The sequence below is a fragment of the Arachis hypogaea genome, chromosome 1 (assembly GCF_003086295.3).
Source record: "Arachis hypogaea cultivar Tifrunner chromosome 1, arahy.Tifrunner.gnm2.J5K5, whole genome shotgun sequence".
Classification (NCBI taxonomy): domain Eukaryota; kingdom Viridiplantae; phylum Streptophyta; class Magnoliopsida; order Fabales; family Fabaceae; genus Arachis; species Arachis hypogaea.
In genome coordinates this window covers 37,354,448-37,374,095 of record NC_092036.1, presented here as the reverse complement: position 1 = coordinate 37,374,095, position 19,648 = coordinate 37,354,448, and the positions used below count along the sequence as shown (strand labels likewise).

Here is a 19,648-nt window from a genome sequence, read left to right as displayed (position 1 = left end):
GGCTTTTTCAAATACCTCACACATTGCTTTTTACTAAGAAAAATCAAAGAAAGATAAGCTAAGAAATTAAGTAAGATAAACAATATAATCTCATTAAGGAGAATAAGTATTGTAGCTTGAAAGCTATGTGAAGAATCGTATTCAAATTTTGAATGGTTGATAAACCACTATTTTGTGGTTTATCTTGTGCTCAATTGAGTGGTTTTTATCTATTCTTTACCCACTTATCCATACTATTTGCATAGTTTTATATTTGTCTTCCTAATTATGTGCTTTGATTGAAAACATGCTTCTTTGGCTTTTATTTCCTTTTATTTAATCCTCTCTTATTACCATTAGATGTCTTGATATGTGTGTTAAGTGATTTCAGGAATTACAGGGCAGAAATGGGTTAGAAGATGGAAAGGAAGCATGCAAAAGTGGAAGGAATACAAGAAGTTGAAGGAACTGCAAAGCTATCAGCCTAACCCTCTCGCACTAAAACGATCATAACTTGAGCTACAAAGGTCCAAATGATGCGGTTCCACTTGTGTTGGAAAGCTAACGTCCGGGGCTTCGATTTGATATATAATTCGCCATAGTGGCCATACAGATAGGTGACGCGAACGCGCACTTCACGCGGACGCGTCGCATCTGCGAATCTCATTCCACGCAAGCGCGTGGATGACGCCTCCGCGTCACTCTGCCGCGACCTGTACTGACCAGATTTCAGAATCAGCGATTTCTGGGCTGTTTCTGACCCAGTTTTCGGCCTAGAGAACACAGATTAGAGGCTATAAAGTGGAGGAATGCATCCAGTCATAATTATGCTTTCATAATTCATAATTTTAGTTTTAGATGTAGTTTTTATTGAGAGAGACTCTCTCCTCTCTCTTAGGATTAGAATTAGGATTAGAATTTATTTTAGGATTAGGATTTCTTTTCACTTCAGGATTATTTCATCTTCATATCAGGTCCAATGTTCCTTTTATTTATTTCCTCAATTTAGTTTATGGATTTCTATGTTTAACTCAACTTCTTTATTTGGCTACAACTGCCCATGTTACTTTTGATACTTTTATTAATTCATGATTTTGAGGTATTTCAGATCTAAGTTTCTTACTTAGCTTTCTATATTATTAGCTTTAATTGATTAACTGGAAGCTCTTGAGTTATCAACTATTCATGATTGATTGTTATGTCGGCTAATTAACTGGAATTCCACTAACTCTAGTCTTTCCTTAGGATTTGGCTAGGACTTGGGAAATCTAACCAATTGGTTCACTTGACTTTCCCCTTGCTTACGCAAAGGTTAACTAAGCGGGATTAACTTCCATTCTCATAGGAGTAACTAGGATAGGACTTCCGAATTTTCATATCTTGCCAAGAATTTATTTTATAGTTAATTATTTATTTTATTTGTCATTTAATTTACTTGTTCCTCACTTTTAAAACCCCAATTTACAAAACCCATAACCAATAATAAGAATATACCTCCCTGCAATTCCTTGAGAAGACGACCCGAGATTTGAATACTCGGTTATCAATTTTAAAAAGGGTTTGTTACTTGTGACAACCAAAACGTTTGTAAAAAAGGTTGATTGTCTGGTTTAGTAACTATACTTACAACGAGAGCTTACTATAACTTCTAAACCATCAATCTTCAGTTCTTCAATGGTGAAGGTGTTAAGTAAACTCAGAATTTTAGATTCTCTCTTCTTGCTTCAATTCTTGGTTGATTACTGCCTTATGTATGAGGTAATGCCTCCAAAATTTGAATTAATGAGTAGAGTCAAATCTAAAACAATGGATCATTTGAGTTCTTCTTCTTCTCTCAAGAAATTAAAGTAGAAAATTAGGATAGAATATCAAAGAAGATTGGTGCAGAAATGCTGAAAAGATAGACAATAATAATTTATACTATTAATACAAATTTTGCCTCCCAATTTTATTTTCAACCTTTGATTTGAATCAGAAAATGTGACTTTAATTTTTTTCTTCTTACCTGAATTGTAGTTGCAAAAAAGAGATAACTTCAACAAGTCATTTGACTTGCACAAGAATAAATTTTTAGCAATACCTTTTTCTTCTGACCAAATTTAATATTTGGTTTTAATTTGATTACATTGATTTGATTTAACCTCCAAAATTTATTTTTTTCATCTTTTTCTCTTTGATGCTTAATAAAAAATGAACCATTTATTTTTCTAATTTTTGGTTTACCCGAACGGATAAAGATCCAACTGCAGCAACGATCTTGTTTCTCCATAAGACCAATGGGCTGGACTTGGTTGATGAGTAATGTTTGAATTATTGACCTATATACCAACCTTATATTTATTTTTGTCCAAGTAGCAATATTATAAGCAAACATTCATCTTATTGGGCTGCTCAAACTAATATGGACTTGCAACACACACTTTATCAAAATATTTTTGGATTTTTAACTCAACTAAATATTTATATATTTGTCAGCATCAATAAATTAAATTATTTCTCAAATTTAATAATATTATTTAATTCATTTTTAATATTTTTTTTATTCTGACATATCATTTATATTAATAATTTATTTTAGAAAAAATAACTATTTATACTCATGAATTTCATGAAGGCTGACAAAAATATTCATTAAAAAAGAAAACTAACATTGTTCCATACAATAAAAATACCAAAATCCTAAGTTTTATTGATTTTTAATAAAATTTCTAAATTATCTCCACCTTTATCTTTAACCTCAACTTCATTACTATCTCTTCTTTTTCAAATCTCAAACTTTTACATTCCTCCGTTACTACCACTTTCTCTAGCCTCTACTACTCCACTACCGCCACTATCTTTCCACGCCGACGATGACAAAGATGATGACAAGGACTCTAAGAAATTTGCCTATTCCCACGCAGCACTATCACCTCCAACGGCACCCATCCCAAGTCCTGGGCAGCTCCAGCACCGCCTCAAGCCCGTGCACGTATTATCTCTACCTCGGCATGGTGGCCAGTTCAAATCCACCAGATTCAACCTTCAACAACACAAATAGAACCTTGATGGCGCATTTTACTAAAAATTGAGTGACTCACTTAAATTGAAACTGCTACCTCCCCTATCCCGCCATAATTTTTGGCCATGGCAATAATCATCATATTCATAACCCATGGAATAAAAAGAAATTATATATAGAAAAAATAATAAGCAAGAAATCATGGAATAAATAGAAAGAAGAGTATTTATGGATGGAGTCACCAACTTTAAACCTGTTGTGAGAAGTCTAATTATTGTAGATGTTGGTGTCATTAGCAGGCACAACAACCCACCTCTTAAAGCCACCCACTTCGAACTCAAGGAAAGCCACAAATTCGAATGCATAAGCTTCACTTCAAGAACTCCATCTCATTTTCATTTTTGTTTCCCTCTCAGTTTCGAAAGCACCAAATTTTTACGAGCACCCCATAAAAAATTTGAGCCACAATCGTCATCTACTTTTTGTTTTTTGTCTTCTTCTCCTAAGATTATAGAGGAGTTGAGAATAAATATGGTTAGAGTGGTGGTAATAGAGGAATATAAAAGTTTGACATTTAGAAAAGAAGGAATAGTGACGAAGTTGAAGTTGAAGATAAAAAATATACGTGATTTGAAAATTTTATTAAAAAATTAATAAAAATTTAAGATTTGAATATTTTTAACGTGCATAACTCATTTTTAATGGGTATAACATTAATTTTTCTTTATGACCAGTGCTTTTGTCAGTATTCATAAAATTCATAGATTCAAATATTTTTTTATTTTAATAGTTGCTTTTATAATGGTTGATTTGAGCATATAATTAGCCCGACTAAATTTTAAATTAGACAAAAAGGCAACAATAGGCAAGTGGAAAAATTAAGGGGGCAAGGCTACGCACAATTTGTCTTTGACGGTGTAAAGGCAAGGAATAAAAAAAAGCATTAGATTTGCTCTCACACCTTTTTCTTCATTCCCTCCTTCATGACCCTTCTTTCCTTCTTTTTCTTGTTTTTTAATTTTCTCAACCTTAGCTTCTAAGTCTGCTCTCCTCCTTCTCCAATCTCTCCCTCAAATATTCTCTCTCTTTTCTTTGCATTCTTTCCCTTCACTTCTTCAATGGCAGGTGCAAATGCAATCCACACCAAACACCAAAAACTAGCACCAGAAAAAAACCAAGATGACCCCAATAACAAGTTATATTACCATTTTCTCTACAAAGCAGCCTTAGTTGCAATCTTCTTCGTTATCCTTCCTATGTTTCCTTCACAAGCTCCTGACTTTATCAACCAATCTCTGGTAATCACCTTTGAGGCACTAAATATTCATGTTTTTCATATATGCCATACTGTTATCTATCTTATCCTTCCTGGTTTGTTTTAGATACAATTAATAAAATCTTCGTGTCCATGTCTTATTTGGCACTCAGTATTGGTATTTGTATATGTGCAACGCAGGTAACAAGAAACTGGGAACTCCTTCACATACTGTTTGTTGGTATTGCAATCTCTTATGGCCTCTTCAGCCGTAAAAATGATGAGAAGGCGGGGAAAGAGAACAATGGAACCAAGTTCGATAACGCGCAGACGCTTGTTTCGAGGTTCCTTCAGGTGTCTTCGTTCTTCGAGGACGAAGCTGAAATAACCCCTTCTTCTTCTTCTAATGAAAGCGCCATCACCACCACCACCACTACCAGCAGCAACAAAGTGCAAACTTGGAACAATCAACACTACAGGAAGGAGCCTGTGGTGGTTGTGGCAAATCAGCAACAACCAGCACAACATCGCTCTAATTTCGAAAACAAGGGTGGTGGTGGTGGCAGTGGCAGCTTCGCAAGTGGTGAAGGCTCGAGAATTATTGGTGAGAAGTTATGATAAAAAATAATTCATTTCTGAAACTCAAAAAGAGGCAAAAACAAAGACACAAACTTGTTTCCGGGTTTTTTGTCCTAGAAACAGATTAAACGCAGCTTTTACCTTCTTAAATTTGTGCTTATTCCTTCCCTTCGTTCGTATAGTAGAATTATTGTATTTAATAATGATATTAACTTTGTAGGTGAGAAGCCTCTGCTTTTGCCGGTTCGAAGCTTGAAGTCTCGTTTATGTGATGATCCACATGTTGATGATGCTGATGAAATTGCTAAACCTGTTAATGGAACAACAACAAGCTCTGTGTGTCTTAATAGATCAAATTCTAATAGCAACAAGACAATAGCGTCCAAAAGATTCTCACCAAGTAATTCAATGAAGACTAGAAATGGTGAACTTGAAGGTCCCGGTAGTCCAAGAATTGTGGAAAACACGAAGGACAGTAATGTTGTGCTTCCATCTCCAATTCCATGGAGATCAAGGTCAGGGAAAGAAATTGAGACCCCAACAGCTCAGTATCCTTCTTCAATGGAGGAATCTGAGTTCAACAAGGTGGAATCAAGATCAGTGATGAGGTCCCAAACTTATTCACGTTCATCAAGAACAAGTCCCGTTTCATCTGCAGAGTCAGTTGCAAAGAACTCTGAGAAGGTGATAAGGAAGGTGGTGTTCTGCAAGTCTTGTCCTCCTCCGCCACCTCCACCGCCGCCCATGTTCCAGAAATCAGTCTCTATGAAACCATTAAGGTACGGTTCTTCATTCAGTGGAAGTGGTAGTTCCTTTGATAAGGAATTGAAGAGGAGCTTCACAAGTGAAGGGAGAAGAACTTTTATTGCTGATAATAATAATAATAATAATAAGAATAAAATCAAGAACATGGATTCTTTCTCAAAGAGCAAAGAGGTCAAAGAACAATTTGACGATCAAGAACCAAGAAGAAAGAGTAACAAAACAGGTATGGGATATGAAAATAAAATGTCTTTTAGAACTGACAAATTCATGCCAGAGGCAAAAGCTCCAACAACGGAATTAGCAGAGGAAGAAGAAGAGGAGAAAGAAGAAAGCTTCCTAGACAAGGGGATGATGGAAAATGATCATTATGATGACGAGGATGACAACGATGATGAGTCCTCAGAATATGAAGATGAAGATGTTGCTAGAGAAGCAAGGATGATGCAGAAAGAGAAAGTGGAAAATCTACCACCACATGTTGAAGAAGCCTCAAAGACTGAAGAAGAGGAGGAAGAAGAAAGTGCAGCACCTTCTTCTGATGTAGATAAGAAAGCTGATGAGTTCATAGCCAAGTTTAGGGAGCAAATAAGGCTTCAGAGAATCGAGTCCATCAAGAGGAGTACAAGGACTACTAGGAAATCTTCAAGGTAAAGTTAAAAAAATATCTTGAAGATTCTTATTATATAATAGAGTTATGAGATGTTATTAAAAAGAGTGGATGTTTTGTTTCCACAGTTTTTTTAAGCTTGTAATTTAATTTGGATTTGGATTTGGATTCTTCTCCTATTTACCAACTCCCAAAAAATTTTATAATCACGGATATACTGACATAAATTTAACCTGTTGTAGTTTCTTGGTTCTACGAATTGTTTTGTGTTGGTGGTTTCATTTGTCGGGCTTCAGCTTTAGGTTTTGGTGTACATAACATTTCAGCTACACCATATTGAATGAGTACAACCTCTTATGCTAGATACGATTATGAGAAAATGAAGTTGCACCGTACAACAATTGCATAGCTTAACATTGATTGGGAAATTTTGATCTGCATGATTTGAAATTTCGATATGCATGATTTGGACTTTTTATTTTCTCCTACTTCTATAGGACAAGGATTAATTCATCATGAATTTGAGCTTCGTTTAAGAATTTGTTGTTGGCAAAAATATTACTATATACACAAAACGAGATTCGAACTTCCAAGTTCCAACACTTATTTAATTGAACGAATAAACTAATTACTCAAACAACCCAAATTAATTTGTATGATTTGGACATTTGTAAGAAGCAAACTAGTGATTATGCTGTTTATGCATATGCAGCTAATTTGAAAATGCATTGGTAAACAAAGTGCTTCAGACCTGGTTTTTGAAAATTTACTAATGTATGTTCCTGCATACTGTACAGAATAATACAAAAAAATATACAAAGTTTTTGCTAAAGAAACTTAAATAAAAAATATATAATAATTATTACTATAAATATTTTATAAAATTATAATTAAAAATCATTTTTAATATTAAAATATTAAAAATTATTTTTAATTATACATTTTATGACTTGATTTTCAAATTTCCAAATTTATAGACTTATGCTATCACAAAAGTTATTAGATTGGTTAATATTTCTTGATCATATTATTGGAATACCATCGTTAAATATTAGTTTGTATGAAGAAATTGAGACTATTACAACTATTGTTATTCAATAATTTATTCCATTAGTAAACGAATTATTATCTCCTCGATTAGTCAATATATTTTCCTCCGATTTTTTACACAATTTTATATGACAATAGTTATCGTTAGAAAAAAAGCAAATGACCATATTATCATACAATATGATACAAAGTATTTTTGTTTTAAAACTAATTCTGATTAGTAAGATAAAATAAAAAATAATTTTTTTATTTTATTACTCAAATTTAAATTTGAATTCTGAATTGATTAACAACTACCATTTTTAAATTTCAATAACAAAAACAAAATTAGTTAGGAGCAAAATACTTAGTATTTAATGATTTCAATCATTTAAATTTCAATTACTAAAAATTGAGTTAGAAATTAATTATATCTTAATACTCGATAATATATATATATATATATATATATATATATATATATATATATATATATTAGTAGGTAAATAATAATATCTAATGTATAATTTATTTAATTTTTAGACAAGACCAATATATAATTTATGGAGGGTTAATTTATTGTCCAAAATTTGTTTTATAAACATTATAATATGTGAAAATAGTGACCTTATTTTTTATTATTTAAGAAATTATCCATAATTTTTTTATTATGTAATTAACATAATTAATAACCTTTATTATTGTTTTTATACCAAAAAAATATTGGTTTATACTATTTATACATTTTTAATACATATTTACAAATTGTGACATTATTGTCCTAGATGATGACTTAAGTTGCTTATATCATATGTAATGATACGTCATCTTAACCATTTTTTAGGCTTCTTTTTCATTAGTATTCTTAGTTTTTGAATCAAATCTTTATGTTTTTAGTGATGTTTTGATAACTAATCATATATTTGGAGTTATGTTAGAATAATTGAGTTTTTAGGTAAAAATTAAGCAAAACAGGATGAAAATCAATAAGAAAGCAAAGTTTGGTGACACCAAGCTGGGCACCTAAATCCGAAGCCCGGCTCTAAAACTTGAAGCCCAGCGCCTTCGTGCACTAGGAGGAAGCAATATGGGCTGGCTGATGTGTGAGCATCTTTTCTTTATTTTCCGGTTATTTTAGATATGAATTTATATTATTGAGTTTTAAGTGTTTGAAGCCTGTTTGGATGCTACTTTGAGTCGTTCTATTGTTTTGATTATTTCAAGTAAAGTTTGGATCAATTTGACAAAGTTTGTGTAGAAAAAAGAGAAGGATTTTGATGCTGTTAAGCTAGCACTAAACGCCGCATCTGGCGTTTAGCGCCCAAGCACTTTGGATTGCGTGTAGCCATTCTGCCAAGCTGACGCTAAACGCGGACTTGGACGTTTAGCACCAAGTGCCTCATAATGTGTGTGATCTCTCTGTCTTATAGGGCGCTAAACGCCGAACCTGGCGTTTAGCGCCAGGAAGTCAAAAACGAATAAGAGCTTATTGCCACCTAAGGCGCTAAACACCACTCAGGCGTTTAGTGCCAATGATGTAGATCCAACCTCACCCAAAGAAGCCTCTTTAGTTAGATTTAGCTTTTAACTATTATATTTTATTTTAGGATTAAGTACGAATTTGGTCCATAAGGTAGGGGCAAAAAATTTTTTCGTTCCCAGCCTTTTTTTACCTACAAAATGGTCCCGAAGGTTTAACTTAGTTTTAAAATCGTCCTTTGGATGAAAATACCATTCTCCCTTCTTAACCAGAAACAGAGGCGTAGAGGAACAAGCAAAAATAGAAACAGAAGCAGGAAGAAGCAGAAAGCAGAAGCAGAATCAACAACAATAAAACAACAACAACAACAACAACAATAACAATGAATAATAGAATCAGAGCAACAATAAAAACAGAATCAAAAATAGAAACAAAAATAGAAACACGCAGAAACAGAAAGCAAAAACAGAAGTAACAACAATGAACAATGGATCATGTATACAGTTAACCATTTCCTAAAATCCATTAACAAAAAATCAACATATGGAAAGCTTGGCTCCAAGCATATGGAAAGCTCCCAGGGCACAAAAATTGGAGTGAAGCCCGTCTTCTACTCCTCATGTTTGACGCCCTTTTGTGTTTTTGTTGGGCAATGCCCAACTCTAAGGCTTTGTGTCCAACACCAAGTATACTGGGAGAGCATGAATCCTTTTAAAAATATTTCAATTCTATTTTCTTTTAACTTTCTTTCTCTTTAAAAAGATTTTTCATCACATGCATAATTACTGTGTCTTTGTTTTATTCACTGCCATCATAAAATTATTTTGTTTGAAAAAATTCATTGTCAAGCATGCATGATATATCATATCAATATTAATTCTATTCATTCACATGCATTGAAAAGCTTAGCACATTATATTTGCATCTTTATATTTTCAACTTTCAATAATAATAACATTGGCATTTAGTTTTTATTATATACTTATTCCTTATGCCCGTTTTCCTTGCCATGTATCTCACCGAGGCTCCATAACCTCACAATGCATATCTCATTCCATTATAAATACACATGCATACATCCATTCATCACACAACACAATTACTTAAGAACTGCCATCGTTGTCGCTGTTGAATGGTGGAGAGAGAGAGAAAAAGATCGAATTTGAGGTGTGAGAGAGGGAGGTGTTAAGAGAGAAGACACCATCAAGGAGAAGAAGGAGGAGTTGTGTCCCATCGTCGCTATCATGTCTATCACCACCGTCAGAACTTTGATCGTCATCATCGTCACTGATGAGCGGATATTTTATACGCTTTTTGGCATCATTTTCATATAATTTTGTTATGTTTTGTTTAAGTTTCATTATGTTTTCATAGGTTTTTATGCAAAATTCATATTTTTGGATCCTACTTTGAGTTTGTGTATTTTATGATGAATCAGGTAAATTCTGGCTGAAATTGAGGAGCTTTGGAAAAAGTCTGATTCAGAGACAGAGAAAGGACTGCAGATGCTGTTAGATTCTGACCTCCGTGCACTCAAAGGAGCATTTCTGGAGCTACATAAGTTCAAATGGCGCGATCTCAACGGCTATGGAAAGTTAACATCTAAGGCTTTTCAGAAATATATAATAGTCTATGCTTTGCTCTGAAAATTAAGGCTCAAAACTGGTGTTCAATGCCAGCTACCTATCTCATTCCTGGCATTGGACGCCCAAAAGGGAGCAGCTGGCATCCAACGCCCAAAAGGGAGCCCGAAGCTGGTGTTCAACGCCCAAGAGGAGTACTAGCTCATGGATTTCACTCAAGCTCAGCCCAAACACTAACCAAGTGGACCCCAAAAGTGGATTTTCGCACTACAAGACCATTCTAGCATATTTCTGTAATCCTTAGTCACTAGATTAGTATATAGGAGAAGATCAACAATGTTTAGGATCTTCTACCTCATTTTTGCCCATCCGAACCTTTTATTACTATTTTTTGTATAGTATGAGTCACTAACTACCTAAGGTTAAGGTTAGGAGCTCTGTTGAGTTTGATGGATTAATAATATTACTGTTCTATTTCAATATATTTGATTCTATTCTCTCATTCAACCTCGTTTTTTCATCTTATGAATTGAGTGTGACCCGTGACAATCACCCTTGTTCTACATGAGTTTTGTGTTGAGTCCTGACCCGGATAGTGTTGAACCAAAGCTAGAGATTGCATTTCGGATTCCAATAGAGTACCTGGATAACTTTGGATATGTGACATGAAATTCTGTGGACTGTGGGTAAGTGAGGTCTCTGTAGCGCTAAGGCTAGAGTCTGAAAAGTAGCGTTCCCTGATCCGAAAGATATGCCTTATCTGTGGCACCTTGAGTAGGATCATGAAGGGGAGTGGATTGCTTAGAGCTTCATCTTCTGCTATAGTGAGAAACCTAAAGGTGGCTTGATGAGAGGACATGAGTCACTTGCAATATGGTGGATTACTGCCGTGGAGGAGGTTAACTTGATGAGAGGACATGAGTTAATCACTTACGGTTGCCATTGAATGAATCAGAAAGTTATTGAAGTCGACAGTAAGAAAAGTTAATCCGGAAAGACAAAGTATATCCGAAGCCTCAACCATTCTCATACCATTGATTTCACACGTATCTAGTAAGGTTTTATTTATCTATCTGTTTTATGCATTTTCTCGTGACAACTATATTTTTTATTTGCCTAACTAAGATCTATAAGGTAACCATTGCTTGCTCAAACCAACAACTTGTGGGATCGACCCTCACTCACCTGAGGTACTACTTGAATGACCCAGTATACTTGCCGTTCTATATGTGCAAAATGTGCGGAGATAATTTCGTGCACCAGTCACCGTTGTTGTCGCAGCTGCAAGCATGAAGGTTGAACAGAAAGAGACAAATCACGAGCGAAGGTGACGACAGAGGCCTCTGCCAGCACTGCTACTGTCATCGTCGTTGGAGCTCACCGCCGAGCTGCTGGAGACCTCGTCACCGAGAAATGGTGCTGCCGTCGCCAGAAGCTACCATTGGAACCTCTGCCAATTTGCTCTAGGTTTTCCTTGTTTGTGTTGGTTCTGTTCCTACTGATGAGGGTCATCGGAGTTACTGCTGCTCTATTCCCTCATTCCTCTCTAATTACAGTAAGTATTCTTGTTCTAGAACTCTCGCTGTTAGTGTTCTGCTATAAGTTTGTTGAGGATTTTGCAATGTTAACATCTCAGGGTTGAGTCACTGCAGCTGCAGACTAGGATTGTTGCTTCTGCTACCATATAATTATGGCAGAGTTACTGTGAATGTTGCGGCTGTTGTTGCCGCTATTGTTGCTGTGTTGTTGAGTTACTTTGCGGTAAGGGTTTTTTCTTAAACTTATTTTATTTCAAAGAATTGTTATAAATAGATATCAACGTGAAAAATATTTTTTTAGTGATTGTGTGAATCTTATGAATTAAATTAGACTGTTTTAGAGAAATAAAATTGGTTAAATGAGGATGGATATTAAAATAATAAAATATATTAGAATCAATGGTTGAAGCCTCTTGGTGGGTGGATTAGGATTTGTAAATATATTGCATCTTAATTGAGAATATGAGTTGTGCTTATTTGATTACTTGGACTATTGGATGAGCTTTATAATTGATTTTCAGTGAAAATGAATATTGTGTTACAAATTGATGAATTTGGTTTTATCGCTATAATTTAGTGCTATGAAAACTTAAAAATCAAGTTGAATCCTAATTAATCATATTGTGTTTGGTTTGAAATTGAAGGATTAAATATTAGTGAGTTATTTTGATTTCAATAAAGGAATTGACCGGTTGATTATTATGTTGATTTTTTTATTTTGTGCATGAAAATGAAGGATTTAAATTGATATTTGGATTGATGTTGGAAAATTTTAGAATATATGGTTTGAGGTTGGTTGAATTTGAGGAAACCTTTAAGGCTGCGTTTGTTTTCAGGGACAAGACACTGAGACAGGGATATTGAGACAGGGATACAGAGACACAAAATCGTGTTTGACAGATGAGACCTGGACAGAGACATTATGTTCAGGGACATTGAATTAGTGTATTTTGTGTCTATCCTGACAGGAAGGACACAGAGATACTAACAAGGAACACAACTTATTTTTTATTTTTTCTTTCATTATTCTTGTTAATTTTTTATAATTATTTTTTTTATTATTATATTTTTCTTCTCAAATTTTTTAAATGAAAAAAATAAAAATAAATTGAATTTTCATAATTTGTTCTACTTTATCACCAAACAAAATACAAGAACACAAAATTTTGTGTCTCTGTCCTTTGTGTCTTATTCTCAGTGTCTTGTTTTGTCCTCTTATCAGAAACAAACGCAGCCTAATAGTGGTTATATCCATATTTTAAGGAAGGTTATGTCACAATTTTTCTAAGATTTCAAGTGAGAGTAATTAGCACAAACTTCAGTAAGTTTTTAAACTTTCTATCTTTAAAAGTCGTGATGATTATGTGTGGTTGATTAACATGGATAATAATTATGATTAATGAGTGATTTGTTATATATGTACATAGACTATGCTTGAGAAAAGATTAGCCAAGAAATGGTAAATTTTTCTTGGATCGGTTGAGGTATTACGATCCTTAAGGTTTAAGATTTCTGCTCTTCAGATTAATTTGAAAAAATGAGACTTTGATTAAATTTAGAAATGTACTAAGGACCTAAAGTGAAATTTGAGTTTTAGGATGAACCTAAGCATTATTTGGGTCAGTTTGAGAAAGTTGAGAAATGAATGGTATGTTTCATTATCTGATAGCAGAGTATGATGTCTGATTGAGTTTTTGAAGTGTATGTGAACCCAATTGTGAATATAAGAATAAATGAGCAAGGAATGTAATTCCTGACATAGTGTGGACCTAATATATTATTATCGAAAGTAAAGGTCAAAGTATAATTTTAAAAAAGAAAAGGTCCGATATATGATTAAAGAAAGTATATTATTTGAATTGTGATATGATTGTTTGATTAGCAAGGACATGGGTTTTGTCTTGCTTGAGTGATTTTGAGCTGTTAAGCCTTTTCGACAAGCCTGTACCTCCCAACCTCTGTATGGAGTCTAAGAACCATTCTAAGAGTTTGAAATATGTCAGAGATAGATTTAATAACTCTAATTGAAATAATTCTCCTATAAAACATGTTAAATGAAATAAGAGCATTGTAGGAATGCTGGTATGGTGAGGATGGTGGCTTTGTTCCTCTCACGGATTGACAATAATGTTAAGTGTTCTAGTGATAGAGGGAGTTATGATAAATTATAACTTATAAAATTGATTAAGATTGTGATTATGATTGACTATAATTATAATTGTGATATAACAACTGAATTGGCAAGGGCTTAGGTTTTGTCCCGCTTGCGTGATTGTAATTGAGATATGACTATTGATTGACAAGAACGCGAGTTTTGTCCCACTTACGTTACTAATGAGACACCTACACCTGGCAAGGATGGTGGTTTTGTCTCACTTGCTCAGTGTTGTAGTCGACAAGTGAGGTTGAGGATTCCCTCTCTTGTTGCGTCAAAAAATTGGATGGAAGGTTGATGATTCCCTTCGATTCAATTTTCAACTATGGTGTGGACGAGTTAGGTTGAGGATTCCCTTTCTTGTTATATCATAGTCTCTCTGATCATAAGGGTGGTCGGGCACTCTTCCGGATAGCACTGCCTCCAGTAAGAAGATGGAAGAGCACTCTCTCTCAATTACACACACACACACACACACACACACACACACATATATATATATATATATGTATGTCATGTTCCTCCTGAGGATGCACGATAGAGAGATGATGTCTGACTTAGCTATCGGATGTGTCGAGTCTGTCAACGTAACCGACACGTGAGCTCATGGCCAGTAGGACAGGCATGCATCATATTGTATTTGTTTGTATATTGCTTGAAATTGGTTATTTGTTTGTCTGTACTTGTATAATTAAAATATGTGTGATTGTTTATATATTTGTGATTAAGGTTGTTGGTATAGAATTGAAATGAATGATAGTAGTCTTTAATGAAAGAGATTGACTGGATGGTAAATCTGAAAAGAAATAGAAAGTGAGTAGCCCATAATCGGAAGTATGAAAAGTAAACAGCGAAAAAATTAAATTGATTGATTATGAAAAAAATGATAGTTTAGAAAAGAAAAGTATATTAAGGAATGACTTATGAGAGAGAAGCAGTTGAATCCTAAATGTTGGAAAGATGAAGGAAATTTGTAAGAGAAAGTTTCATAAGACAAGCATGGATCAACTATTGTAAGGAAAATTATGTTTTATATCCTTTTATGACAATTCTAAAACTCTTCTATTGAGACGTGTGGTTTGGTTCTCACCTCCTACATCCTAATATTTTTCAGGAAACAGACGAGGAAGTCTCTGAAGAGTTTACTTAGCATTGGATGTGCATTACTTTATTTTTAGAGTGAACTTGTATTTAGTTATTTTACAGTTCATTTTTTATGAGGGTTACGAAATTCTATTATCCGTTATATGTAATTCAAATATGTATATAAAAGTATACTTGATGTATTTTATTCATGACTGTAGCTATTTGAGTTGTAGTAATTATTGAGTACCTTGTTATAATTGGAATATGAAATGTATCTTGGTATGTATAAAAAAAAACACCTTCAATTTTAAGCTTCATTCTTAAAGGCTCCTATATATGTAAGTAATACAGGATATACACATAATACTTTTGCCATTAGTAATATCATGACTTAAGCATAATATCCTGATAGTAAAGGTGTTATAATATACATCTTAGTTTTTTTTTCTATCATAACATCTCCCACATATGATTGAATTGACCATTTGATTAACTAAGTTACCTAAATATTTTTGTTGTCTAACCTAGTTACTTAAATATCAAAAGTGCTATTTGTCATGATTTTGAAAATCAAAATGGACTAGTTAGTTCGATTAAGTTAACCGAGAATCAGTCATCCAATCGGTTCGATTGTGACCAAAAATTGCGTATCAAAAAATCAATAAAAATCGATTGAACGAACAATTCATCAGTGAATCGCATGAACTGATTCGATTTTTAAGGTGTGTTCGATTTTTTTTTCCAATTTTTCATCTCCCATTTCACAAATAAGCCCATTGAATTTTCTATATTGTATTGGCCATAAATTTAGTGAGACCCATCTCATCGTCTCAAGAGTAACATTGAGATTAGATAGAGCAATTTTTTATTGGACATAACAGAATAGGTTTTTAAGGGTAGTATAACATATGCCGAGTTAAAAGGTGGTTAGTGATACCTATGGGCTTATGGCTTTATATAACACTAGTAGTCTTTCCTGACAAAAAAAATTACTGTTAGTCTTTGGATTTTATTTTCAAGTATGTATGTACTTTTTAAAGAGTATTATACATAGGTGATAGGTTGAGATTTCATTTCAAATACTATATGAAAATTTACTCATCAATTGTCACTATTGTTTTAATTGGAAGTTTCTAATAATGATGGAGAAATTGAGATGATTAATGATGGGGCAAACAATATAATTAAATAAAATATATTTTAAAATTTTCCAAATACAACAATTGAAAATTGGTTAGATTGCGTTTAGAAGGGAGATTGATATTGAGAGACAGATACTAAAAGACAAAGATTGAAAGATAGAGACTAAATTAAGTTTATGTATTGTGTTTGGTGTAAAATGTATTATGCTAAATTATGTCTCAGTATCATGATTGGGTTAAGATAAATATGAAGATTTAGAGGTACATTTGAAATTTAAAAGAACAAATGAGAGTATTTTTGAAGAGAAATGTTACCAAAATTTCAGACTTTGTCCCTTGAAATTTCAGTCTCCTATGTCTCTACTTCTCTTGAGGTATTGAAAGGACTAAAATTTTGTGTTCCGGAACTAAAATTTTAGTTCTAGTCTTTAGTCATCAAACACAATATTCAGTCTCAATATCTTTCAGTCTCAGTCCCAGCCCAGAAAACAAGCACAACCTTACATTTCGGTCCTATACTCATTCTATATAAACTACTATATAGTGTAGGATTTCTAAAATTTATTATATATAAACCGCTATGGGATATTACGTTTTATATGAAAAATGGTAACCAACATAAACCGCTAAAGATAGTGGCAGATTATGAAGAATAAAGCATGATTACATAAAATATAACAAGTTATAGCGTTTATGTAGAAACACTAAGCCTTGAGAGGGTATAGAAATTTATGAATGGTTGATATGGAACAAATCATGTGTTAATGCTAATGGTGATGGTGACAAGACTGGCGTTGGAAGCTGGAGTCAAGGATAAACTAAGGTTGTGAGAATCAAACCGGTCAATATAATAAACCAATAAAGTGACTGGTTTAATGGTTCAGAAATTCAACCAAAATTCAATCGGATTAACTAAATATTAAATAAAATTATTAAAAATTTAAAATTTCATAATTTTATATGATAAATTGTCCACTAAAAGTTCACAAACAACTTCAAATATCAATATTTATATCTAACAAAATCAAAATACACGTAAATGGGCCAACAGTTATTCCAATTTCATAAAAAATATAAAAACAAAACATAACAACAGCATAAACAATGCAGTAAAGCACTACACAATAGTATTATCAACTCAAAATAAAAAAAATCACAACCAAAATTTACAACTCAGGAAAAAAAATCAATCTTACAATTTTCAAGAAATCACTAGAAAGGTTAAATAAACAAACAAGACTAAATTGTTAAGCAATCAAAAGATTTAAAACTCAAAAGGGGTTAGAGAATCCAATTAACGAACTTGAAACACAAAAAACATGGAAAATAAGCACAAAAAAATCCCAGTTTGAATCCAATATCCATACAATTAACTCAGAATCCAATATTCATACAATTAACTTCGAATCCAAGCAAAGACATTTGCAACGGCGAGGATAACAGGATTGAGAAGACATTTGCGACATTGAGCAGCAGAGATGTTCGGCAGCAATGACGGCACCCTTGAGCTCATCGACAAAGACAGAGAACGTAACAACCCAGATTTTTAGTAATAAACTCTTCGAGCTTCATACCTTTGATGAGCCGATTTCGAATATGTAGAAAAATAAATAATAATATTTTATGAAAATAATATTTTATTATAATGATATTTTATGATTATAATATAATAAAGGGTCCAAAGTCTATTGGCACAAACTAATGCCGGCACTCTCCGATGAGCTTAGCTATGCTAAGGCATCCTCATAGATCGTTTTTAGTTAAGATAATCATAATATTAGTATCATTTATACTGGTAGCTCATATGATTATTTTAGTAGTATATTTACATGTGATCTAATATATCTAATTTTAGTAATTATCTTTCAAATGATATTTTAACATTAAAATATTCATGAATCGTCCTTATAACCCCACGGCGCACCTAAAACCAGCCACCTCCACCTTCATTTTCTTCCTAGTTTCTTCAAGAATATGAGAAAAAAAGTGAGAAAGTTCTCATGGCTTCCAAGCTTTCAAGTTTGATTTCTTAAGATTTCAAAACTCCAATTAAAATTTTAAACTGATTAAAGTATTTTTCTCTTCCTCCTTTTCACTTTCATACCAGATTTTATAAGGTAAGTTGAAGTATTATAGTTGTTCATCTTCTTGGAAGTTTCGGCCATGGTTAAACATGGAAGAAACTTGATGATTTTGATGTTCTTGCTTAGGAAATAATATCTAGAAGCCTTGTCGAGCAAGAAATCGTGAATTTTATCTTGAGTAAGGTAAGGAAATTCTTCTTTAAATCATGATGAAGGTTTGGCCTTCTTGAGATTTCTTGAATTAAAAGTTAACTTTGATTGAAAACTAGACAAGAAAGTGAGCTAGGAAACACTAAAGAAAAATTGATTTTGAGCCATCAAAAGAGGTAAGGGTTTGGTTGAATTAATTGTGTGAAAAGTGTATGTTTGATGAATTAATCCTTAGTGATTGAAGTTGGGTGATTAAATTGTTGTTTGATGATGTTATTATGTTGCTAAGAAACTTAGAAATTGATTATTCTTAGAAGTACCATGGCTGATGATTTTGGAGTTTCTAAGAAGTTTGATTCTAAACTTGATTGATTTGTTTTTAAAGTGATTATGATGGATAGAGTTTGGAACTAAAAGATGTTAAAAAGTGGTTACCGAAAATCTTAAAAACAAGTTGAAAGTCAAGAAAGAATCCATGCTAAAACAGAAGCAAGGTTTTGATTTTAATCATGCAAGGGTAGTATGGTAATTAAACATAGAAATACAATGGTAATTTAATAAAAAATTAAGACTAAAATGGTAATTTAAAGGCTAAGGGGTATTTCGGATATTAACTAAAAAGTGTAGGGATAAAACGGTTTAACTAATTTTCAGGGATAAAATAAAAATTTCTTAAAAATGTAACGGCAAAATAGTAATTTCAAAAATATATAGAGATAAAAATGTAATTAGGTAAAAATATAGGGGCGAAAGCATAACTAGATAAAAGTTGAGGGATCAAAGTGTAATTAATTAAAAGTTCAGAGACTAAAATATAATTATCTAAAAATTTGGGGGTTAAATTATAAATAAGCTAAAGTTCAGGAGACATAAAAAGAACTATGATAAAAGATAAGGACATAATGATAAATTGTGTAAAAGTTTAGGAGCATAACAGTAATTACAGTAAAAGACGTAAAAAGATAATTTAAAGCCCAAAATCTAGATGTTCTCTTCATAGAAGACCTAAGAAGAGGTATAAGGAGAAGACTATGATTAATTAAGATGTTAAAAAGAGGATCAAAGAAAGATTAAAAGTCTTGTGGAAACAAAGAAAAAAAAATATTGAGAACATTGTTGAGAGGGCCTTCGGGCTGAAATAATCGAGAGAGGGCTTTTAGGCTGGGCCAAAAACGGGCCAATGTATAGTAAGGGCGTCCACAAGTTGGGAACTAT

The 19,648-nt window shown here is 33.0% G+C and overlaps 1 protein-coding gene and 1 long non-coding RNA gene across 2 annotated transcripts; one reads left to right on the top strand and one right to left on the bottom strand.

The window, feature by feature from the left end:
• Window positions 1-2,583: 2,583 nt before the first annotated feature.
• Window positions 2,584-5,369, bottom strand: LOC140173517 (uncharacterized). Its single transcript, XR_011862667.1, has 4 exons — window positions 5,212-5,369; window positions 4,956-5,124; window positions 3,227-3,482; window positions 2,584-3,001 (listed from the first exon to the last, which is right to left on the bottom strand). It is a non-coding gene; the product is annotated as an uncharacterized lncRNA (long non-coding RNA).
• On the top strand, window positions 3,540-6,441 carry LOC112802323 (uncharacterized). The gene is made up of 3 exons (XM_025845489.3): window positions 3,540-4,278; window positions 4,437-4,839; window positions 5,035-6,441. Exons 1-3 carry the CDS (start codon window positions 4,099-4,101, stop codon window positions 6,228-6,230), a joined length of 1,779 nt encoding a protein of 592 aa, XP_025701274.1. The 5' UTR covers window positions 3,540-4,098; the 3' UTR covers window positions 6,231-6,441.
• Window positions 6,442-19,648: the final 13,207 nt, after the last annotated feature.

Excerpts from the sequence above, each read along its gene's own strand:
- LOC112802323 (XM_025845489.3), top strand. The coding sequence starts at position 4,099 with ATGGCAGGTGCAAATGCAATCCACACCAAACACCAAAAACTAGCACCA. Across the intron at positions 4,279-4,436 it reads ACTTTATCAACCAATCTCTG|GTAACAAGAAACTGGGAACT; the intron begins GTAATCACCTTT and ends TGTGCAACGCAG. Across the intron at positions 4,840-5,034 it reads TGAAGGCTCGAGAATTATTG|GTGAGAAGCCTCTGCTTTTG; the intron begins GTGAGAAGTTAT and ends TTAACTTTGTAG.